General features: G+C 40.5%; 3 protein-coding genes across 6 annotated transcripts; 1 reads left to right on the forward strand and 2 right to left on the reverse strand.

The window, feature by feature from the left end:
• Positions 1-87: 87 nt before the first annotated feature.
• Positions 88-8,396, reverse strand: LOC102304499 (cleft lip and palate transmembrane protein 1-like protein). Of its 2 annotated transcripts, none has more exons than XM_005934942.3 (17): positions 7,975-8,396; positions 7,489-7,580; positions 7,037-7,214; positions 6,778-6,896; positions 6,084-6,162; positions 5,853-5,970; positions 5,605-5,699; positions 5,438-5,522; positions 5,254-5,354; positions 5,099-5,158; positions 4,953-5,003; positions 4,780-4,862; positions 4,321-4,355; positions 2,494-2,549; positions 2,322-2,366; positions 2,078-2,211; positions 88-1,508 (listed from the first exon to the last, which is right to left on the reverse strand). In XM_005934942.3, the coding sequence occupies exons 1-17, from the start codon at positions 8,173-8,175 to the stop codon at positions 1,442-1,444; spliced, it is 1,599 nt and encodes a 532-aa protein (XP_005935004.1). In that variant the 5' UTR covers positions 8,176-8,396; the 3' UTR covers positions 88-1,441. The 2 variants fall into 2 exon arrangements, with proteins under 2 accessions (XP_005935004.1, XP_005935003.1); XM_005934941.3 differs by having other exon boundaries at positions 89-1,508; positions 6,778-6,899; positions 7,975-8,394.
• Positions 8,397-9,246: 850 nt separating this feature from the next.
• On the forward strand, positions 9,247-20,198 carry mrs2 (magnesium transporter MRS2). 2 transcript variants are annotated; one of them, XM_005934937.3, is made up of 13 exons: positions 10,210-10,571; positions 10,703-10,716; positions 10,835-10,899; positions 11,425-11,461; positions 11,853-11,965; positions 15,648-15,809; positions 15,927-16,057; positions 16,191-16,307; positions 16,659-16,728; positions 17,067-17,149; positions 18,408-18,525; positions 18,627-18,740; positions 18,882-20,198. In XM_005934937.3, exons 1-13 carry the CDS (start codon positions 10,489-10,491, stop codon positions 18,939-18,941), a joined length of 1,167 nt encoding a protein of 388 aa, XP_005934999.1. In that variant the 5' UTR covers positions 10,210-10,488; the 3' UTR covers positions 18,942-20,198. The 2 variants fall into 2 exon arrangements, with proteins under 2 accessions (XP_005934997.1, XP_005934999.1); XM_005934935.3 differs by lacking the exons at positions 10,210-10,571; positions 10,703-10,716 and adding an exon at positions 9,247-10,194.
• On the reverse strand, positions 11,292-14,864 carry LOC102302370 (integrin beta-1). 2 transcript variants are annotated; one of them, XM_005934934.3, is made up of 7 exons: positions 14,528-14,864; positions 14,081-14,346; positions 13,634-13,844; positions 13,394-13,523; positions 12,940-13,243; positions 12,713-12,840; positions 11,292-12,278 (listed from the first exon to the last, which is right to left on the reverse strand). In XM_005934934.3, the coding sequence occupies exons 2-7, from the start codon at positions 14,332-14,334 to the stop codon at positions 12,247-12,249; spliced, it is 1,059 nt and encodes a 352-aa protein (XP_005934996.1). In that variant the 5' UTR covers positions 14,335-14,346; positions 14,528-14,864; the 3' UTR covers positions 11,292-12,246. The 2 variants fall into 2 exon arrangements, with proteins under 2 accessions (XP_005934996.1, XP_005934994.1); XM_005934932.3 differs by having other exon boundaries at positions 12,599-12,840; positions 14,528-14,862.
• Positions 20,199-21,031: the final 833 nt, after the last annotated feature.

The raw sequence follows: 21,031 nt of genomic DNA on the forward strand, positions 1-21,031 counted from the left end.
TTACTGCATGTATGTGTAACATTGATAGTGGCGATTAAAGGGCTTAATCAGTCAATTTACATTTACAATTCCAGTTTATTTGAAACAAAACAAAACAATGAGCAGGCAGAGTGCATTACTAAAACATAAAAAACAGCAATTTTGAAGTAAATGTTTGTGTTCGAGCAGTTCAGTCAGAAATCAGCACTGAGTTTAATGCAGCGGGCCTGCAAGCACAGTAAAAAGCTTCAGATGGACTGACAGTGCCGTGTGAGAAGTAATAGACGTCTTTTAATGAAGCAGATGTGCTGTATGCTTTTATCTTTTACATTTCTTTTTATGTGCTAATTTGGCAAAGAGTCTTTTTCAAATCGGTTTGCAGTAAACTGACAGGAAAACTAACTCGGCATGTACAACTTGATAGTGAGTAGGAAGACTTTATCTCATGCCATTTAAGATGAACAAAAGAAGCATCACTGGAGGTGACTTAGAGTGCCCTATGATGTATTGGACTTGACCTCTAACACAGACCAATCAGCATCCAGGGTGTGGCTAAAACACAGCATCATGCTTCAAATAAAAAATAGCCAAACATTGCAGATCGATTCTTCTCATCGTTGTTATAAAGATAGATTGTGTGTTGATAAGGAAAATAATGTTTAGTTTATGGAAAAATGTGCAAAAAGAAGTGCACATCTCACCGTGTAGCAGTTTAAATGATCCAGTTCTCTGTATTTTACCCCATTGTTTCCATATTGTGATTGAAGCTGCATTATGTAGTCTGATTAATATGTTTCCAGAATTGGTGCCTCCTAGCAGCCCAGCTGGCAGGGACTTTCTCCGATGGCATATGAGGCGGGGTTAACAGGCACTGCATTCTGCAGAAAGTTGGCTTTTAATGAGGAGAGATAAAAGGCTAAAATAACCTGTTTGAGAATAAAATTGAGCTGATGTGGGACAATGTGTCCCTGCAAGATACATAAGGATTCTTCTGAACTGTGAATCATGTGAAGCTCAGTGACAGAAAGACTAATTGTTGAATCACCGAGTTGAAGGATTAATCCTTCGCAGCGTACCCAAACACTCCAGCTCCCTCGTGTTTGTATAAAGAGAAGGATCCGGCAAATAAATCCACGTTACAAGCGCTGATGTGATGCTGCAGAAATCATTTGTGAAAGGTCACCCAGCATAAAATGTACAGCAGAGATGTTGATAGATGAAGGAGCCGAGTCAAAGCAGCAGTCAAGGGGAAGCTTCATCAATGCCAAGCAAAAAGCAGCAGCAGCACCGCGAGTATGCAGCAGTGCAGAGTCTGAATCGGTCAGGAGCTGCTGTGGCACACATGTGGGCATGTGTCCTGCCTGTGTCTCTGTTTTACATCCCCAAGGCTCATTAGTTCACTTCTGTTTTGTTTCTTTTGAGCTGATCTTTTGAGTTCTGAAAAGATGAGCTTGTCCTCTCCTCACTGAGTCTTCACTTTCTTGGTGTGAGGGACGGGCTCTCGTTTTCTGGGTTTGGAGGCGAAACGGCTGGTGCAGACATGAGTGAGACAAAAGCAAGAGAGTACTGCTGTTATGTTGGAAATACAAATTGATTATTGAGTATGGATTTACACAAACAGAAAAGAAGAAAGGCTCAAGAGTGTCTAAAATGTCAGAATATGGCTTGTACTTGAAAATAATACAACTTAAAGTCACTGGGATTATCTTGAATATAAGTATGCATATTGTTGTAGTATTTGAATGTCGTGTTGATTATCTGTATTTGTGACGTACAATCAGCAAAGCAGCTGTACTGGAGTACCTACAATATACTCAATATATATATACTGGGTTGTGGTGGAATGGGAGATTCACATCAAGGATGTGCAGCCGACATATCTGCAGCAAATCTGTGGTGCTATCATATCAATATTGACTGAAATATCACATTAATGTTCCCAGCACTTAATGAATTTGTGCCATAAAGAATTTAGGCAGTTCTGAAGGAAAAAGAGGGTAAAACAACTTAATAGCAAAGTGTAACTAATAAAGAGGCCAGTGAGTGTTTTTGCTCCATGTGTGTTTGGGACTGTGGTATTATTTTTGGGTCATCGTACCTTCGCTGGTAGAGGTAGAGAAAGAAGAGAAGCTCATCTCTGAAGCAGGAAAGTTGATGCGAGGAAGAGAAGGATCCAGAGGAGGAAAAGAAGGAGGCACAGGAGCACAGATCTGAAATCAGCGTGTTGACTCCCTGTTGGAGACGAGAGAGGATAGCTGACCGAACTCAATCGCTTTAACACCAAACGCAGCACAAAGGAAACCTGCTGATGCTGCTTGTGAATGAGCTCAAGAAATACTCACCCTGTACATCAACACTGTCCCCTGCAGGTGACTCACAGACTTCAGCTGTCCCACAGTAGAAAGTGAACAAACAAGGGAGGGGGAGGAGGTTTGTTTTGTTTTAATTTTTAACGTACAAATTTTAGCCAAAGAAAATATTTTTGAAGTGTTGCTGTTTAGCTGCCACACAAACCTTGTGGTTAATGTAGAGCTGAGGGGCCATAGACAGGAAGCCAAAGGCGTACACTCCTGAGGCGAGGAGGCAGGTATTATAAATCCAAAAGTAAATAATAGTAAAACTCAAAGTCAAATGTATCTATATAGCACACTTAAAACACCAACTCTTGACCAAGGTTCTGTAAATGTAAGATAAACAAAAGAGATAAAAACATAGGAAGAGATGATAAAATTTAAGAAGCGGAGAATAAAATGAGGAGATATGAGACAAATAAAAGTGGTGCAAACTCAGCTGATTTAAAGCCAAGGAATAAACGTGGGTTTTCAGATGGGTTTTGAAAGTGTCTAATGTTGGAGAGGTCCTGATGTGAAGCGGCAGTTTGTTCCGCACTATAGGAGCAGTCACAGCAAAGGCCCGCTCTCCTCTGTGCTTTAATCAGGACCTCGGGACAGCTAGGATCATTTGATCAGCAGACCTCAGTGATCTTGCAGGAGTGTAAATATAAATTCAAAAACTAACTGGCAGCCAGTGTAAGGATGCTAGTATGAGAGATATGTAGTCCTGCAACTGCAGGTGTTAATGCTCAATTCCGATTTTTTTAACAAATCAGATTTTTTTTGTCTGCTTGTTCACACTACAAATAAAATGTGACAGCAAACGCGCTCTAGTGTGAACCCTCAAAGCGGCCCGCATGCGCAAAAGAAGACGTCACACACAACGCGCTCTGTTTAGACCCAGACAAACAGTATTGTTTGACTGATGGCCCTTAATATAAAGACTTGTTTCGGACTTTACGTTTCCCAATTTTGCTTTAAGTTATAAAGTTATTTTGTTATTTACATATGGCCTAATAATTATCCTTATTGCTGTTTTAGAGGAGCGGTGCTTCAAAGGATAGTTGCAGATTTCTGTCAGAATCTGCAGATTATACAGTACAAATAAAATGTTCACGTTGTCTTCCCAACAGTTTCACTGACATCTACACTGGATGGCCAGGAAGCGTTCGCGATGTCTTCTCCGGCGCTGATAATTGGCGTCTGTCTTGTGTCAGTGACGTAAAAGACGGATTTAATGCGACATGACCGTTCAAACAGCAGTCGCTTTCTAAAACATCGGATATGTATCGGATTCAGTACCACATACGAAAGTGACCCAGATCGGATTTGAAAATATCAGATTTGTGCCGTTCACACTGTCATACCATGATCGGATATGGGTCGCATAGGGTCAAAAAAGTCGGATTTGATGCACTTTCGCCTGCAGTGTGAACGTAGCCTTAGTGACTGTGCTGCAGTGATTTGGACCAGCTGCAGTCGGTTAACTGAAAACAGACTGACACCTGAGTAAAGACATGGATAGCTCTCTCAAAGTCTCTAAAACAGAGGAGTGGCTTCACTTTTGCAAGTAGCCGGAGATGAAAGAAACTGGTCCTGATTACAGCATTGATCTGTTTACCAAATGTTAGATTGCGTTCCTCGCAAAGGTTTTTTTTTAAAATAAACTTCTAAAGGGCCCAAGTCGTAGTGGTCACAGGGACCAAACACAATGACCGCTGTTTTCTGTTCACTTAAGTTAAGAAAGTTTAAAACCACCCATGCCTTAACATCCTCCAAACAATCTAGTAAACCCTTCAGAGGACTCACAGATTTACTTTTCAGTGGTAGGCAAATCTGTGAGTCGTCAGCATAACAATGAAATAAGATGCCTTGTTTTTTTTTTTTGTTTTGTTTTTTTAAATGAGCCCATAGGGAGTAGTAAGGTTAGTTTTAAAGAAAGATTATTAAGAATTAAGTACTGTACTTATTATAGATAATCTTTGGGAATGGATGCAAGAAAACTCACCAGTCACCAGAGTGCTGATCAGCCAGGAATAGTAACTGTCAATGAAATAATCAGAGGCTTTTCAGGGTATACATAATAACCAATCCATACCAACTTTATTCATTAAGCTCTTTTTAAAAAAGCTACATCAGACACAAAGTCCTATACACAAAAATAGATAAATACACTCTAAACTATGAAAGGTAAAAACAGCTATAACACAATAAAAATGAACAAGATCAATGTCTAATGTTGGGTCAAAGGCCAAAGAGAAAGAATGCGTTTTAAGATGAGTTTTAAAAATAGACAACATAGATGTCAGGCAGCTATGGATAAGACTAAAATGTAAGAAACATTCAGATCTGACGAGAATCTTTAAAAGGTGACTTTTTAAAGGAGGTTGGCACAAATGTGAAGTCTGGCACCGCTTTAATAATGACAAATTAAGTAGCGACGAGATGAATTTGATGATTGGCTCACCTCTTTTGGCGTAAGTAGGCCAGAGAGAAAACAGCTCCACTGATGCACAGGGGATACACCAAGTAGGACAAGTATCTGGACGCCTCGAGGGAAAAGCCAAAGATGAAAATGTAAAAATGAAAGAAAGCCTGAGGGAGAATATTAAAGGAGCCATAAAACAAACAGACTGATACCTGTGTGTCGTACTCCACTGTCTTTCTCTCCTCTTCATCCAGTTTATTAACCTATAGAGTAAGACGGATCACTTAGAGATCACAACTTGTATGATGCATTCTTCCACACTGCTGTGAACACAGATGTGCAAGTGCTCCATACTCACATGAAGCTTGTTGCCTTTACACTGTATCTGGATCTTAAATACTGTAAACACCTTCCACACCTGGTGGGATAAGGGATTACTGGTTTATAACTCTCTGTTTTGATCTTTATTTGACTCTAATTTGTCTGAGCAACACCAGATATACTAATAACTACCTCCACACACGCTCCCAGGCCGACAGGAAGGAGCACCAGCAGGCTGGTCTCCTCCAGAAGATAGAGGAAAATCAGCAAAGTACCGAGACTACGCCACAGAACTGAAAACGAAAAAAGGAATTTAACATTTTCTGAGCTGACCGATGCCACGCATATTTTTTTTTCCTAACATGATTATGGTCACCTGTCTTCCTCGATATCCCCGCCATGCTCTTCTTTTTCCTCCATGAGCTGATGTCATTTTTAAGAGCCAGAAACTCACAGATCAGCTGTTGGAAAAAAAGGAAATAAAGCATTTAGAAAAGAAATTACATTTCCTTCCACAAAGTCCGTGTTAACATGCTCTCTTACTTGCAAAGCTGTGATGAAAGCAGTCAGCACTAACAGGTAGAGGTTGGATCCCACCAGAGCTTCTTTAATTTCATCGATGTTTTCGTCTGTGAAGCCTGGAGACACAAAGAAGCAACGGATGAGCTCATTTTGATGAGCTGAGGTATTATTTGGGTTGTATTTGACCACATATAATTAATATGATATAATTAAGATTAATGAATCATTATAATGCCTTAAATCATATGTCTGTTATATAAATAGTTCACCGAATTGCTGCAGGGAATAAACCATGTCCTGTAGGTGGACCCAAAACCTGAATCCTCTCAGAGAGATTCCCTCATAGGACACAGTGAGAGGGAGCTGAACGGTGCCGCTGCTGATCTCCTGTCGGTGAATGGATAAACGGATATGTGCTCAATTTAAATCAGCCAAAAAAAATAGTAATAATCAAAATAAGCAAGTGTCTGTTAAAGTTTACTAGAAAAAGCTTCCTATACCATGAGGTCTCTGACTCTGAAGTTGAGCTCATTAACCATCAGCAGAGGGAGGTACATCATCTGTCTGCCTTCCTGAGAGCTGCAGAGAAAAGCAGGAAGGTTCTTTAATTCAAAGTGATCCTTGTTTTCACCCCGGGAAATTTGTGAACACGTTTACACATCCATACACTTAAACACCTTACCCTGAGGCACCTTAGTGGTAGCAGCTGAGAGGTCTAACAGGTTTACTTTGCCTTTAAATTCCAGCCTGCTGAGAGATTACAGAGTCTACCAGTGGCTGTTTGTAACTTGTGATCCAGATCTAGAGGATCATCTTTTACAGATAAGAGAACTTTTTTCCCATTTTCATTATTTTTCTTTAATTAATATAAATTAATATCTACTAAAGACTAAAGAATTGTTTGGCTAGCGAGCAGTGACAAAGGGCTATTTATTTATGTACCCTTGTGATGATACTTTTACTGCACCAGACACTGTATCTAAAGCGGACTTTCTTCTAGATGTTTTTCAATATATATTGCGCCCTTTGAATAATAACACAGCACCTGCAACAAAACACCAGTGTGTTTGATTTTCTGTCAGAAGTATCTGTTCCTCTCAGCCTTTCGGTGCCACTGCAGCAGCAAAACAGCAGAAGTCAGCAGTACGCTGACAGCTCACCTGGCTTTGACCTCCAAAGCTTCATCTGACTTACACTCTCATGTAGCGGCGCACGTCACTGGGAAGCCCAGCCTTTGTGAAGGTGAAGTCCTCTGACATGACAGTGAGTGACAGGTGGGGTCTCCAGTGGGATACAGGGTTCTCAGATCTCGGCTTCTGGGTGGAACCAAAAAAATAAATAAATAATGCACTGTGCAAGGCAGCTGGGCCCCATAAAAAGGCCCCATTATATCGAATATATGTAAAGGCAACATGCTGGGTGAAATATGAAGTAGTCCTGAGTGATGATGTACCTTCTCCTTGTCTTTTTGGACGTCGGTGCGTGAGGGGGTGATGTAGGTGGTGAGTTGGACTGCATAGTGGACCTCTCTGCTGTCCTCCAAAGGTGAAACGCCAGCCTTGTGCACATAAACAACTGCAAAGAGGGTGCCATTAGCCCGAGTCTCTCCTGGCAGAGAGACATGCACCTTTCTGTGGAGAGAGAGATAGGCATAAAAAATAGAAACTGCGTGTTTTAGGCCTTCATAAACAATCAAATATGCTAATCATTACTGAGTACTTGCAGCATCCTGTGACTGTCACTGTGATCAGTGGTCGGTAAAGTCTTTTGATGACTATATATTTATATGACTAAAGATTTATGTTGCAATACCTGCGATGCTGCTACCATTGTGTTAAAAAATAAACAAATAATTTTTCAGATTGTTGGTCTGCTCCTGTGCAGTTATCAACATGTCAAACCCACCTCTCAAATCTCGAGTGAGGGTCGAACGGGTCTATTTTTACAGCGAGCTCGAGGGGGCTGTTGTCTGGCACGAGACAGGTAAAAACACTCATCTGAATGAAGGAGAAGACGAGATGTTAAAACAAGGTTTCCATTTTAGTTTGAGATTCCTTTCAAAATGAAAGCGACGAGATAATCCTGACTGTGCTTCAAATGTGTGTCTGTTTTACAGATTTCACAAAGTAAACACCTGCAAACAAAACGATCTATCAATATTTTCATGAAGAGAATGCATGAAAATGCCATAGTTTTAAAGTAGATGTGCACAAAAACGACACAAACCTAAATGCCAAATGACAATTTATCATATTTTTCTCTAACTACCATGTAGACAGTACACTTTAGCAGTAAGGGCTTCTTGCTGAGCAGCACATGGACAGATTTTTTTTTCAAACCTATGGATCTGGATCTCAGAGATTTGCCATCAGGAATAAGACAAGCTCTAACCTGTAGTCTGGGTCTGGCTGCCAGATAGGAGGTGATGCAGTGCTCTCCTCTGCCTCCATCGCAGGATTTGGTGTTTAGGAAACCGTACAACAGCCAGGCGGTGTGGAGCATGTAAACCACAAACACCCCGAGCAGCAGCTTAGCGATGGAGCTCCTCTTACTGCCGCTGTCCGCAGGTTTGGAGTAACAAGACGGGAACATGGCAGCCAAGCGACTCAGAGTTTCACCCGCAAAATACTGAACATTTAAAGAAATATTTTTTTAAAAAATGGACGCGGTCTGGTTCGGGATTGTAACTGTAACAATACAATCCCCACGCTTCCTCTCTGATTCACCATCTTCCGGTTATCCGCATCCAGCAGAAGATGCTGATGCTGACAAAAACCTCCGCGGCTGCGCCCACACCGCTTTTACCACTGAGCCCACAAGGAGAAAAATAATTAATTAAAACATTATTATAGACATGCACGAAAAGCAGAATCACTGCAGAGCGAGAAAATATGTTTTCTTCTGCTTTTACAGTCAGAGTTTTATTCACTGCGTTAGAGGACCGAAGCGCCATTTATGCCGGGAGATTACATGGAAACAATTTCTCCAAAGGAAACAGAAATAATTATATTAGGGTGGAAATACGAAAGCTCTTTTTCACCTAGCTAATTAACATGTTAGTGGTAAGATCACTTTAAATGAAAACAGAGAAGTCCACAGTTAGGAAACAATTAAATGTATAGCTAAGTTCATGAAATCCTTTGTTACAGCTGGCAATACATGAAACAGAAGTATTAATGTGATACTTCAAATAAGACAACGGTCAAATAAAAAAACAACAACAACAAATAAACTTTAAATCGTTTTGTGGCGGCCTTTGACTAGTTTATTATAATTAGAATTTATTAAATTTAATAATTTATTAAAAATACAATATATTAGTGTTTAACTAATTTCATCATTTTGACATACCATAGTATGTTTCGCAAAACAAACTTACAGAGTAAGTCGACCTGTTATTTTATGTATTTTATTGAATTCTTCTCCAGAAACAAGCTTCCATACATTTAGTTCCTTTATTTACTTCCCATACTTGTCTCTCCCTGGCGGATACTGGCTTTTATATGTAATGCAAAAGGATCGTTCGTGGCCTCAGTATTTATTAATCCTCTTTGTGTTTTTCAATGACCTTTTTCTACAGCCACGGGTGTGTTTGATGGAAAGGTTCTCAGTCGGAGTGATCACCTCAAGCATGGACGATCTTCGGCGCTCTGCGCTGCCGCCGCGGTGCATTATGGTCCAGAGAGCCCGTGCTCTTCTGTCCTCACGTTAAGCCGGGGAGCTGTGTTTTCAGGTTGAAACACAGCCGCACATGTAGACTCGGGACACTTTACAGGCATCGGCAGGTGACCTGTCTGTGATACTCGTGTCTGCGTTTACTGTCACGTTAAAACTTGTCGGCTGTTGTGAGTGAAGCATGTTTGTTATACTGCAGCAGCTAAGATAGTTAGCATAACAAACAGCCGCGAGACAAAGTTGAAGAAAGTTATAAAAGCAGGTGAAAGCGAGGCAATGTGCGCGTGAGAGATACTTATGTGTACTGTGAAGTTACTGTAACGTATGTAACGGGAGTTTTCACTCTTGTTGTACCTGTGGGTCAGGACTGTCTCGTCTAACACATAGCTTGGCAAACATCTGGAGGGCACCGAGGGACCACTAATGAGAGGATTGTAAACACTTGGTGCTTGCAGCTTTCTTTGCTTATGGAAGTTAAAGCGTGTCTTAATATTCTCCTCCTCCCTTCCCTGCTGCTGTGCCTGGTATAATCCCTTGCCTGTGGTGAACATCAGCTCTCCAGCGCCAGTATGGCGGTCTGCGTAAAGGCTTTGTGTTGCGTTGGTGTGGAGATCAAAATGCACAAGTTGCTGCTGGCCGGCTGTGCGAACTTTCATCCAAAGTGGTTTTTAAACTCTCTTGGTCCTTTTTCCTCACGACTTGGTGGGACAAGAACCCTCAGCTATTATAGCAGAGCTGCAGAGTTCTGTCCAACGGGACACTCTGTGCCACAGGGAAATGTAAGACTGGGATCATTCAGCAGGAACTACAGTGATGTCTGCTTGAATTCACTGGTCAGTCAAGCACTGCCTTTATCCACATGTCAGACCAGAAGATCTCAGTGTGCTGCAGTGAGAACTGGGAGAAACCTGCTGCAGAGAGGAGCAGTGTGGCCTGGTAAGATGATGTAGTTAATTTGGCTCATACTGACCACAGTATACAAGTATTCCACGTGACCTATAGTTGTCTTTACAGTCATGGTAAAAAGAGTCTCTTTCAGTTCTAAGGTTTTATATATTACAGCATGTAAAAAAGAGACTAATTACACCTTTACTGCTTTCATATGAGTTAGGAGGGTAATGAGCAGCCAGCTGCTGCTAATCAAATGTATTTGATTAGCTAATCATCAGCAAGCGTGAGCATCCCTATAAAAGCAGACGTTATGGTAGTTTGCTGGTTTGGAGCATTTAGATGCATATTAACACGGTGCCAAGAAGAAAACACATTAGCACTGATCTTAGAGAAGCAACTGTTGCTGCCCATCATGGGATGTAGTGAGTTTTTCACAGGAATGCATAGTGTCCCTTTAAATTTTTCTTTTCCACTTGACTGCGTTTTAAGTTAGAATAATGAAGAATTGTGTGCTAAGGTTTGTAATTCTAAACTTTATTATCCCGACCCAAAGCTCTGTACATACAGGTGAGAACCAAGCTGTTGTCTTTCTGCTGTAGTCATGCTATATCCAAGGTACTGCTCAACGTTACATGTCAAATACTTTCCTGCACACATGGTTTAACTTGGTCTTTTCTTTGAACAGTGTCCTTTATCTGCAGAAGAGTCTCAGACGCCCCTCCTTCCACTGTAGCTCCGGCATTTGTAGTGGTAAGAGAGAAATTAATTTAAGCAGTCATTAATTAATAGTTGCTAATACTACTTGAAAGGTTTTGGGATGTGGTTTGTCACTTTGTCTTGCTGCAATAAACAATATCTTATTATTTTGTTTACTAAACCTGTAGATTTCATTCACACGTTTATAATTTAACATACATCCTCCCCATCTTTACCTTAGAAACACTCAGCACCTGTGAGGTTACTGACCTGTCATCAGCTTACACCATTATTTATTTATTTGTTTATTATTTTGGTGCTGGCATCAAAAATAAGGTTTTGTTACAAAAAACAAAAAAACCCAACAGTAACAAACAAACTTGTCATTTGATCAGCCGTGTGTGTGGAGATGGATAGATATTTAAAAAAAAACAAATAAGCATAGCATTTGGAATGCTCAAGTAATTTATTGTTATTATTTACATTTCACACAATTGTGTTTCAACGCTGTGCAAAAAAGCAGCGAAGATGTGGTTGCTTGATGTAACCAATCAGCTTCATGTTTTCTTTCTTCGACAGATGAAGTTTGACCAAGAGGGAAATGTGACGTCATTTGGTAAGTGTGAGGAAATTAACCTCATTAACGTTTACATGTTGTTGGCACTGAGACTGATGATTGTCTCTTATCTCTGGCATTGTGACAGAGCATAGGGCGCTTTTCTTCTTTTTTTTTTTTTTTTTAAACATGTCCCTGAAGTACTCTTCCGTATCCTTTTTATTATGTGTAGAACTGGACATGCAGCCCATTTTTGTCCATCACTGCTGTGTTTCTGTGTTACTTCCCCTGTGCAGCAGCCACTAATGGGTTGTGTTACCACCAGTGACTCCCTTCTGTTATCCATGAGTAAAAATCAGTTGTATTTCAACCTCTACTTCATGTGTAGAGATTGGCCCAACTATATGTACATGTGTGCCTCTGCTCCTCCTTATTTGTTTTTCTCTTCAAGAAAAAAAGAAGACGGAGCTTTGCCAGGAGTTAAGTCTTCAAGCCAGAGACCTACGCTTCCAACACACTACCAGCCTCACTGCTAGAAATAACTGCATTATTTTACGAATGGCGGTATGTTTTATTTCTTTTTCCTTTGTCTGCCACGCTCCACTTACACCACAGGAGGCGTAGCATGAGCCGCACCTGAGCCGAAAAACTGGAGTTTAAGCAGATGTTGCTTTCAATCAAAATAAGATGATCTTTATCATGTTTTTGAAAAGTAAAAATCCTGTTATCATATATATGTTAGTCCAACCTACAATCTATCATCCCCTGGAACCATCATGGTTCATCATTTTACAGAATGAATGAATTCTGTTCTCTCAGCACATCGTATTTTATCTCCACCGTTGTCACGATGAGGTAGCCACACTTTCTGTCACACCTGATGACGAATGAGAAGGCACAGTCAGTTCAAGAACTATACTCAGAGGAGGAGATGCACACTCTGCTCATTCATCATAACCAGCAGTGATACAGAAAGTCTAGCAAACAGTTTTAACTAAAGTTAAAGTTTCACAATGTTGGCTCTGTGAAGAGTTTGTGGAAGACAAATAGAGGATACGGTGTTAAAGCAGTCTTGCTTCTCTTGTCTATAAAGTGTTCAGATGATGGTGTGTTTCTATATCTTCATTTTCTTGTAGTAATGATAAGTGTCTGCAAAACATCGTACGGTATAAGAAGTAAATAAATATCCAGTCTCACGTGTTCATCTTTGCTCCCATCTCTAATGTGCTACACAAACAGGGCAGTCCTCACAGGTCGGCCCTTGGTACTGTGGCAAACACTGGCACTTTCCACAGACGCAGTTCCCCCTACCGTTGCACAGCTGCTGGTTTTTTGCCACACAGGAAGCAGTTTCCGTGCTGCAGCTGCAGTCACTACCTGTCCAGTACGCATAACAGCGGCACATTCCACACTCGCATATCCCATTGCCTCCGCATATTCTGTCAGATTAAAAATGTAGTGTTTTAACTGTGAAGCTGTGTGATAACTTTATATCGGTATATTTTATATACAAACTCGTGGCAACTTTTTGTTTTTACCTGCTCTCGTGGTATGGACAGTCAAAGTTTGTGCACTCACAGAATTGTCCGCGTATCTTTTCTGGATTTTCCCGCTGGTTGCAGTGACACATGCCCGACACACACACACCCCGGCCGCTGCACACCGGGGCGCCAGGGCGTGAGCGACAGGAGTCTTCGTTTTCTGACTCAAAGGAAGTTATGTCAATCTGACAGAGGTTTCCAACATAAGGCTGATAGCACACACAACGCCCACACACGAGCGCCCCGTGGCTGCTGCAGGTGGGACTGTTTTCCTCTCTGTTTTCAGTGCAACTACACTGACCTGGTGAAGCAAATAGATTTTTAATGTTATTATCACACTGAAGAAAAATGAGCTGAATTATTGAACTCTCAATTTTCTAACAGTCTCATGAAGACTTGCTTTAGGTTTTCAGACTCAAATGTTTCTCGTAGCAAGTTGCTGCAGACTTACACTGCAAAGTTACCTCCAACGTCACACTCTTTGCAAAGCCTCTGGGTGTGATCTGGACAGACCAGGGTCCAGTGCTGTTCTGGTTTGAGATGTCACTCTTACTGGGACATTGTGCTGCTTCCACAGTTACCTGCAGCGCCAGAGGAACTGTTGTTCGAATAATTTGATTTTGGGGGACAAACAAGAAGGAACATTTTCTTTCTGCAAGAGATTGTGTTGGACAGGATTTCTTTTTCTGACCTGCATGAGTAAGGGGTTTCCTGTAGTTATGCTACTGAATGTGATGTTGAGACCAGCTGGCACGTTGCTGGTGTCTAGAGTCAGGTCTGTGGTAGGATGATCACTTGGCATAGAGATTGACAGAGGAAAGGACTGGCTCACACCTGGCCTCAAATGAATGGCGAGCTCCTGGGGCTGCAGGAAGATGGTTTTGGCATCTGCTATGTCTGTTCTGCAGAAGTTCAGAATCACAAGAAATAACATTGTAAGATTTTTTTTTAACATCATAACAAAGGCCCTTTTCTGTTCCAAAATATATTTGAATCCAATCTGAAACTTTCATATTAATAAAAACAAAAGAAAACTTTGGAAGGTTAATTTCTTTTTTTTTCTTTTTTTTTTTGTATGGAACACTAAAAAACTGTCAGGTGTCCTTTAATGACTAAAGAGGTATTTAAAACAGCTTACCTGCTGTCATTCCTGATGACCTGCACACTGCTTTGAGGTTTATATATATGACCTTTATGACAGCCAGCTCTCTGCAGCCCCTTCACAGTATGACAGTGAATGTTGGAGTTGGGGGCAGTGCACCAAGCGCACTCAGGGCCGGATTGGATGCACTGATTGCAGCTGGAGTCAGATGTGGAGCATTTTTGTCCACTGGTCAAGCTGAGACTCGGCATAACCAGCAGCAAGAAGAGATGGGACAGCTTGACAGCCATCGTTAGTCCTGACTGTACAAGGGTAGAAACCACAGAAAATATGTTTCAGTCTAAAATTAGAGGAAATAAAGTATGCAAAGCAAACATAACCAAGGACTGTGATCAGTAAGCGACTGAGACTGCAGTTACTGCAATACAAGCTTGTAGTTATGTGCTACATAAACAAATCTACACACACAGAATGCTTCATTACCTGAAGAACTAATAGTTTTCAGCTCTGTTATGTCGTCGTGAGGTCTCTGCAGGCTGTGACACGCTGACCATTCACAGTTGTATGTTGGTGGTATCTAAGTGGGACTCAGGACCAGGGAGGCACAACTAGATCCTGATTGGTGCTCAAGTTTCAAATCTCTAACCACAAATATTTACAGTTCAGAGTCAAACCGAGCACTGACATGTTAACAGTAAAACGTTAACCGGGCGACATGTCATGTCTCCAAAGCCTTTAAAGGAAATTCAGTCATGGAGTCTTTAACAAAAAAGCATATTTTAAACATTCACTCTTCGGATCAGAGTATGTGGATGAGGACAGACTTTTTTTTTCCCCCCCTGTGGAAATTTTATTATTATTTTTCAGCATTTCCCAAGGGCTGTTAAACAAAGCAAGGAAATTGCAACACAGCACATGGGAAACGTCCTAGTTTCATTTTGGTTGCTTACATTATTTTAATTTGCACAAAGAAATAAAACTATTGACATAAACCAGGATTCAAATTACTAGTCTCACTGATGCTAATAGTCAGTTGTGTCCTGTGAGTAAGTCTCACAGCCCATTTTTTTCCTTAGAGAATCTCTTAAGCTCCTGCAGATTTAATGATCTTCTGCTATGGACCCTTGTCTTCAGTTCACCCCACAGATTTTCGTTAGCGTTCAAGTCCGAGCTTTTTACAAGCTAGTCAGTAACGTTCACTTTAGTCTTCTGGAGGTTGTTCTTCACCAGGAGAACGTATGTTTTGCTGGAAGACCCAGGTTTACTGGTGACTGCTTGAGGTTTTCTGTTTTTGCTTATTCATAATTCCTTCCACCTTGACGAAATTCCCAGTTCCACACACACTCTGAAGCATCCTCTGTGTGTAATACTAATAATATTGACACTAATATTTTTTTTTCTGAAATAATTTTTATTGTGTGGAGCTAGAAATAATTAATACTTAGAAAAAGACAATTGGTGTATTTGGAAATACTATACTGAAAATCCCTCCCTATTAAATATAACAGAAATTTTCTGTTATATTTAATAGGGAGGGTAATAATTTTGTCCTCGTCTGTTTGTTTAAGCTCTAGCCCATAACCTCCACTCGCTGTCTTTTCAGGCCTTGAAAGCCATCTTGACCCCGGAGTCTCTTATGGTCTTGGATTTTCGTGGTCTTGGACTGGAGCGCTGGTTAGTTCTGGAGCTCGCCCCCCAGCTAGCGTCACAGACACACACTCTGCCCTTCGAGTTCAGAGCACTGGAAGCCATCCTGCAGCACAAGGTGAAACCGATCAGACCAGACAGAGTGCTTGTGTAATTAAGCGTGGTCTAACCTAGATAAAGCCTGAATGAAAGTCAAGGACACACACCTGAAGCTTTGTATTATCTGTGTCAACAGGTAAACACGCTGCAAGCCCGGTTGAATGAAGTTGAACCAGTCATATTGGATGCGCTGGAATCCCTCGTAGACCCTAAAATCCTTTCTGCTGATAGAAGTAAACTACATGTACTTCTGCAAAATAGCAAGAGGTAATGAATCACTCAAGACATGTAATTGTATTTGAATAAGTCATTAATGGCATCTGGCATATATGTAAATGGAAGTTTTCAGCCTAAAGATTTACAGTCTTGTAAGTTTTCCCTTCTCTCACGCCTGTTACAGCTTGTCAGAGTTGGAGACGGACATAAAAATGTTTAAGGACTCCATGCTGAAGGTCTTGGATGAGGATGAGACGGTTGAAGAGTTCTGTCTCACAAAATGGACAGACCCAAGAGTTTTGTATGTCACACATGCACTCAGACATATGTATATGAGTGCTGAACACAGTATCTTAAAAATAGTTGGAAATCTCCAGTCAGTGGTGAAGCATGTTGAAAAAGAAAGACACGAATTTGTTGAGTTCCCAAGGATCAAAGTCTGTTTCCAGTCTGTTTTCATTCACCTGCAGATCATATGTTACAGGTTAACCTTTTTCTGTGTATGTGGGTTTTTGTTTTGTTTTTTCAAATTAAATTAATTCTGCCCAAACCGCCAGGCCCAGCTGTACTTTTATTTTTCATCATCTATCCATTCTCTTCAACTTGTGTACTTCTATTTTGTATATAACCTCATGTCTGTCTGCCTTTTTAGTGAAGAGAGCAGTTTGGGTATTGACCACGCTGAGGAGATGGAGCTTTTATTGGAGAATTATTATATGCAGGTAGCTGTACTTTAAATTCCCAAGTTTTAACATGATCAACAAATATTGCAATTATGCAAAAGTCTTGGTAAAGGCTGCATGCTCACACATTGTATAGGACACATTTGTCATAGATTTTCATCAAGCCACGACCACTTCGTATGTTTTTATTTTCATCTAAGCATTTATACCCATTTATGCTTCTGCTATGGTGATTACCTATTTCTTTGCCTCTATTTTAGTTTAATATCCGAAGCACTGAAACACTTTACATGTTACCTGCGGCAGTTGTGATGGGCTGTCAGTAAGGTGTAGGTTGTACGATTGTTGTCATATTGACCGTGAAATACTTCACACAGACCGAGGAACTGGGGAACAGAGCCAGAGAGCTGAAGGGTCTGATAGACGACTCTGAGAGTGTAATCTTTATCAATCTGGACAGGTACGTACAAATTGGCTACACATTATGTATACATGCACACTATAGACTGATGTTTTTGAGAAGCAACAAACTCAAAACACTGATAATGAGGCTTAACAAGCCATTATTTTTGAAGATTGAATTTAATCTAATTCAGTCCCCCCCCCCAAAAAAAAATGCTTTGCCATCTAAACAAGAAAAATTACATTTACTAAAAATTGATGCATCTTTGTACTCGTGTGGAATTTTGTGAGATGGGGGGATGTTCTAACACGTCCAGATTGCGGTTTGGTATTGTCATCCTGAAGAAGGCAAAGTCGTATTTAAAAGATTTTTATCTGAATTGCAGTAAATGTTGCTCCAAAATAAGTACAGTCATGTGAAAGAGTTTTGGGCGCACGACTGGATAGTCTCCTGTCAGAATGTTCTTCTTTCACAGGACTGTAAATGTGATTCAGCAACAGTGGCGCCTTCACAAACGTGCTCGTTACTCCTGCCATGTGCAGTTATACATACACATACACACACACACACACCTGCTGATAATAAGCTGATGGCATCCATTATTTCAAAATAGAAGTTATTTCAGAGACACTTACCATCTGTGGGAGGCCTTTTTTTTTCTCTAATATATATACCCAGTTTTGTTACTAATTAGCATTTTTTTTCCCCCAGATGTCAGATATCGTCTAGGTTAGGAATGTGAGACTCATTTTATATCGAGGGCGACATGCAACCCACTTTGTTCTCATAAGGAAAACCAGCAAAACTACCTTTTCTGCCACAGTACAGAAGTTTCAGTACACATTTTTACAAAATAAATAACATGAGACAAAACTGAAGTGCTATTTCAACAGTGTGTCTGAATTACAGAAATATATAACTTGGGACCCATCATCAGTGGTGGACCTTGGATTCATTGGGTGTTTCAGCCATTATCACTAGACACCCTCATCCAAGGAGGGCCTGCGAGGGTTGATCAGGAGTGTGTCACTGATTTGTTTTGTTGTTATTTCTACTTTCTTTTGTTTAGTTTTCTAAATTATTTTCTTCTATCAATTCACTGCAAAACAAAAGTAATACTTACCTCTTTAATATTTAAAGAGCCTCACTTCTTCAAAGGGATAGAAAAGGTGATAGCGAGAAGTAAGACAAAAGAGAAGAGAGCCGTAAGGGGGGGCGCCTGATCTGGCATCCCACACCTCTCTGCCAGATCAGGCGTTTTCTTGTTTTGTATGATTTCTTGCAGCCACTGAGAGCACTGTGTGTTTTATTCCAGCCACCGGAACGTGATGATGCGACTGAATCTGCAGCTGACCATGGGGTCCTTCTCCCTTTCCTTATTTGGTCTAATAGGTGTGGCATTTGGAATGAATCTGACAACAGCTTTCGAAGATGTGAGACAACTTCTGATCAATACTTTTAATAGTTGTAACTACTGCTTAGTGTTTATGAACAGATATTTATGCACTGCTCTGCCTGTGTGTCTCTCCTACAGGACCCCCGCGCTTTCTGGCTGGTAACAGGTTTCATGTTCTTGGGCAGTGGGCTGATATGGAGGCGACTTTTATCATTTTTGGGACGGCATCTAGAGACTTCAGTACCCCCACGAGTAATGCAAACACATACACAGACACTGTGCCTTGTTATGTGTTCCTATAAAGTCCAGTCTGCGTAACTCTATGCACACCTTTCCCTGGACTGATCCAGAGAAATGCATCCGTAAAAATAATTTCTTCTCTCTGTGATGCAGATCCCTCCAATTTGGAAGAGGAATATGAGACCGTCAGACATCAAGGCTGGGGTCAGATGAAGTTCTACCTTGCAGATGATGGTTGTCTCGCAGCGCTCTTGGTCCTCTTTAACTTGATGCAAAGACTTCTGCTAGAATTTTTATTTTTAACACACCTCATTGTTTTACTGTCCCATGGCCACAGCAGAGGTTGAGATTACGCTCACATCTCTGGAGACTATAGTGCAGTGGTTCTCAAACTGTGGGGCGGGCCCCACTGGTATGGCATGGACAACCACGTAACACATATGAAGTTATATGATGTGAATATGATTTTTATTATTATTTTAGGGAAAATATTGTAGCGAATTTTGAGGTGTGGACGATATCCATCTTGCATGAAGATCTGCTTTTGGTTTGGGGCATTTCAGAAGAAACTCTGCTCCAGTGTGTGCGTGTCACTGTTTCCCTTCATTTGATGGTCATTTTTCATTTCTGCTTTTTATCTTTTTGTTTTCTTTCCTTTCAACGTCCAGTGCAGATAAAACTTTGAGTTTTCTTACTGTTGCAGAGCCAGGAACAGCAGGACAAAGCCCGTCCTGTGCTTGCTGTGGGTGCAACTGTAACATAATCAGCAGCTGCTAGTGCTCTGGTTAGGACTAGCTTCACTGCTATTAGCAGGTTTCTTTGCACTTACAGTAATGAGCACAGCATTGTTGCCGGGTCCAGTGACGTCTTCACCTGTTTGCTCTGCTGCACTCTTTGAAGCAGGAACCGCCACCCCACACCTCGAGGAAGTGGTGGGGAAATACTTCACATCTCCATATATGTGGATTTAAAAAAAAAAAAAAAAAAGCCAGGTCATATAATCATCTCATTGTGGAGTTGTGCTTTCTTTCATTTCACTGGTGAAGAACAAAGGAAAAAAAACAAACTTTATATCACTGTGAAAGCAGTAAACCTGTGACTCTGTGCCGCTGTACTCTGTATGTTCTGCCTTTATTAAACCAGAGGAAGTACACTGTGCAGCTTTGTGGCATGGTGTTTGTGTCAACATGAGCGACAGGCACTTGCTCAAAAATGTCATTGTTTTTCTTATAAATGCAGAGTTTAGAGTGTGACTTTAAAGATGTTAGCAGCTTTTACCAAAGGGAAGCTTTATCATTTATAAACTTAATCAAGTATTATAAAAAATATAAATTGGTTGATGAAAGGTTTGGTGTATCTGCATGATGTCAACTGAAGCCATAGATTAGGTCTTGCATTAGTGGTTCCCAGGCCAAAGGTCAGGATACCCACATAGGGTCACCAATTAAATCCGATGAGTTTTCAGGTTATTAACGAATTGGGGAGGTTATAATAACAGCTTATGAGTTCACCCATAAGATAATGCTTTTATTTATTACATGATTTATTTCTTTTTGGTTGAGTGTGTCAGCTTGACTACTGCATGTTTTAACTCTATTTTCTGTTCTGAAATATATTATTTTCAGGGAACATTGAATTACGTGGATCCACTTTTCTTTTGTGACATTGAACTTCAAAAATGTCTCAGTGAAACAAAAAATTCACACAAATGGATATAAATAAGAAAATTGAAAACATCAGTTTCTTTAAAGCTGAGCGCATGTAATGACAGATTTTTCAGATTTCTGATGAGCAATACTTGGGAAGATGTTTTATTAATGTGGACTGTTAGGCTATAAGACTAATATCCTTGGTTTGCTGTGTCAAATTAAGAACTGTTATGGCTGGATAATGTTTTTTATTAATATTAATTGAGGTACCTCACATGGAGTCAAAATATCCTTCTCACTGCCTAAGTGGTTTCAAGGTTTGGAAACTACACTAGGCTTCATGTTTTGTAAATATGAGTTGGTTTGAAAGGGAGTAAAGCATTTGACAGTAACGGCCATTTAAACTGCTTGGTTGTCATTACAGCCTTTCTCCACCAGAGGGAGTCATGAACCACACCGTGTGTCACAGCTAAAGCAAGCTTGCCCTTCAATAAAAATCAATGGAATCAAAGTTTTTATTGAAATCTATGTTTTTGGAAATTATTCCGTCTGATCTATGTGCTAATTTCTCCGATGTCTCAAAGGGAAACGTATTTTTGTTGTAAAATTTATGTGTGTATATTCCAACACACAAAAGATGGTTTAGTCTCAATC

The sequence above is a fragment of the Haplochromis burtoni genome, unplaced genomic scaffold, assembly GCF_018398535.1.
Source record: "Haplochromis burtoni strain Fernald_Lab_line unplaced genomic scaffold, NCSU_Asbu1 Contig_142, whole genome shotgun sequence".
NCBI lineage: Eukaryota > Metazoa > Chordata > Actinopteri > Cichliformes > Cichlidae > Haplochromis > Haplochromis burtoni.

Excerpts from the sequence above, each read along its gene's own strand:
- LOC102304499 (XM_005934941.3), bottom strand. The coding sequence starts at position 8,175 with ATGTTCCCGTCTTGTTACTCCAAACCTGCGGACAGCGGCAGTAAGAGG. Across the intron at positions 7,581-7,974 it reads CAGCCAGACCCAGACTACAG|ATGAGTGTTTTTACCTGTCT; the intron begins GTTAGAGCTTGT and ends TCCTTCATTCAG. Across the intron at positions 6,163-6,777 it reads GTGCGCCGCTACATGAGAGT|CTCTCAGGAAGGCAGACAGA; the intron begins GTAAGTCAGATG and ends TTTTCTCTGCAG.
- mrs2 (XM_005934935.3), top strand. The coding sequence starts at position 9,828 with ATGGCGGTCTGCGTAAAGGCTTTGTGTTGCGTTGGTGTGGAGATCAAA. Across the intron at positions 11,462-11,852 it reads GGGAAATGTGACGTCATTTG|AAAAAAAGAAGACGGAGCTT; the intron begins GTAAGTGTGAGG and ends TTTCTCTTCAAG. Across the intron at positions 17,150-18,407 it reads ATCTTTATCAATCTGGACAG|CCACCGGAACGTGATGATGC; the intron begins GTACGTACAAAT and ends GTTTTATTCCAG.
- LOC102302370 (XM_005934932.3), bottom strand. The coding sequence starts at position 14,334 with ATGGCTGTCAAGCTGTCCCATCTCTTCTTGCTGCTGGTTATGCCGAGT. Across the intron at positions 13,845-14,080 it reads GTCATCAGGAATGACAGCAG|AACAGACATAGCAGATGCCA; the intron begins GTAAGCTGTTTT and ends GAACTTCTGCAG. Across the intron at positions 13,524-13,633 it reads GAAACCCCTTACTCATGCAG|GTAACTGTGGAAGCAGCACA; the intron begins GTCAGAAAAAGA and ends CTGGCGCTGCAG.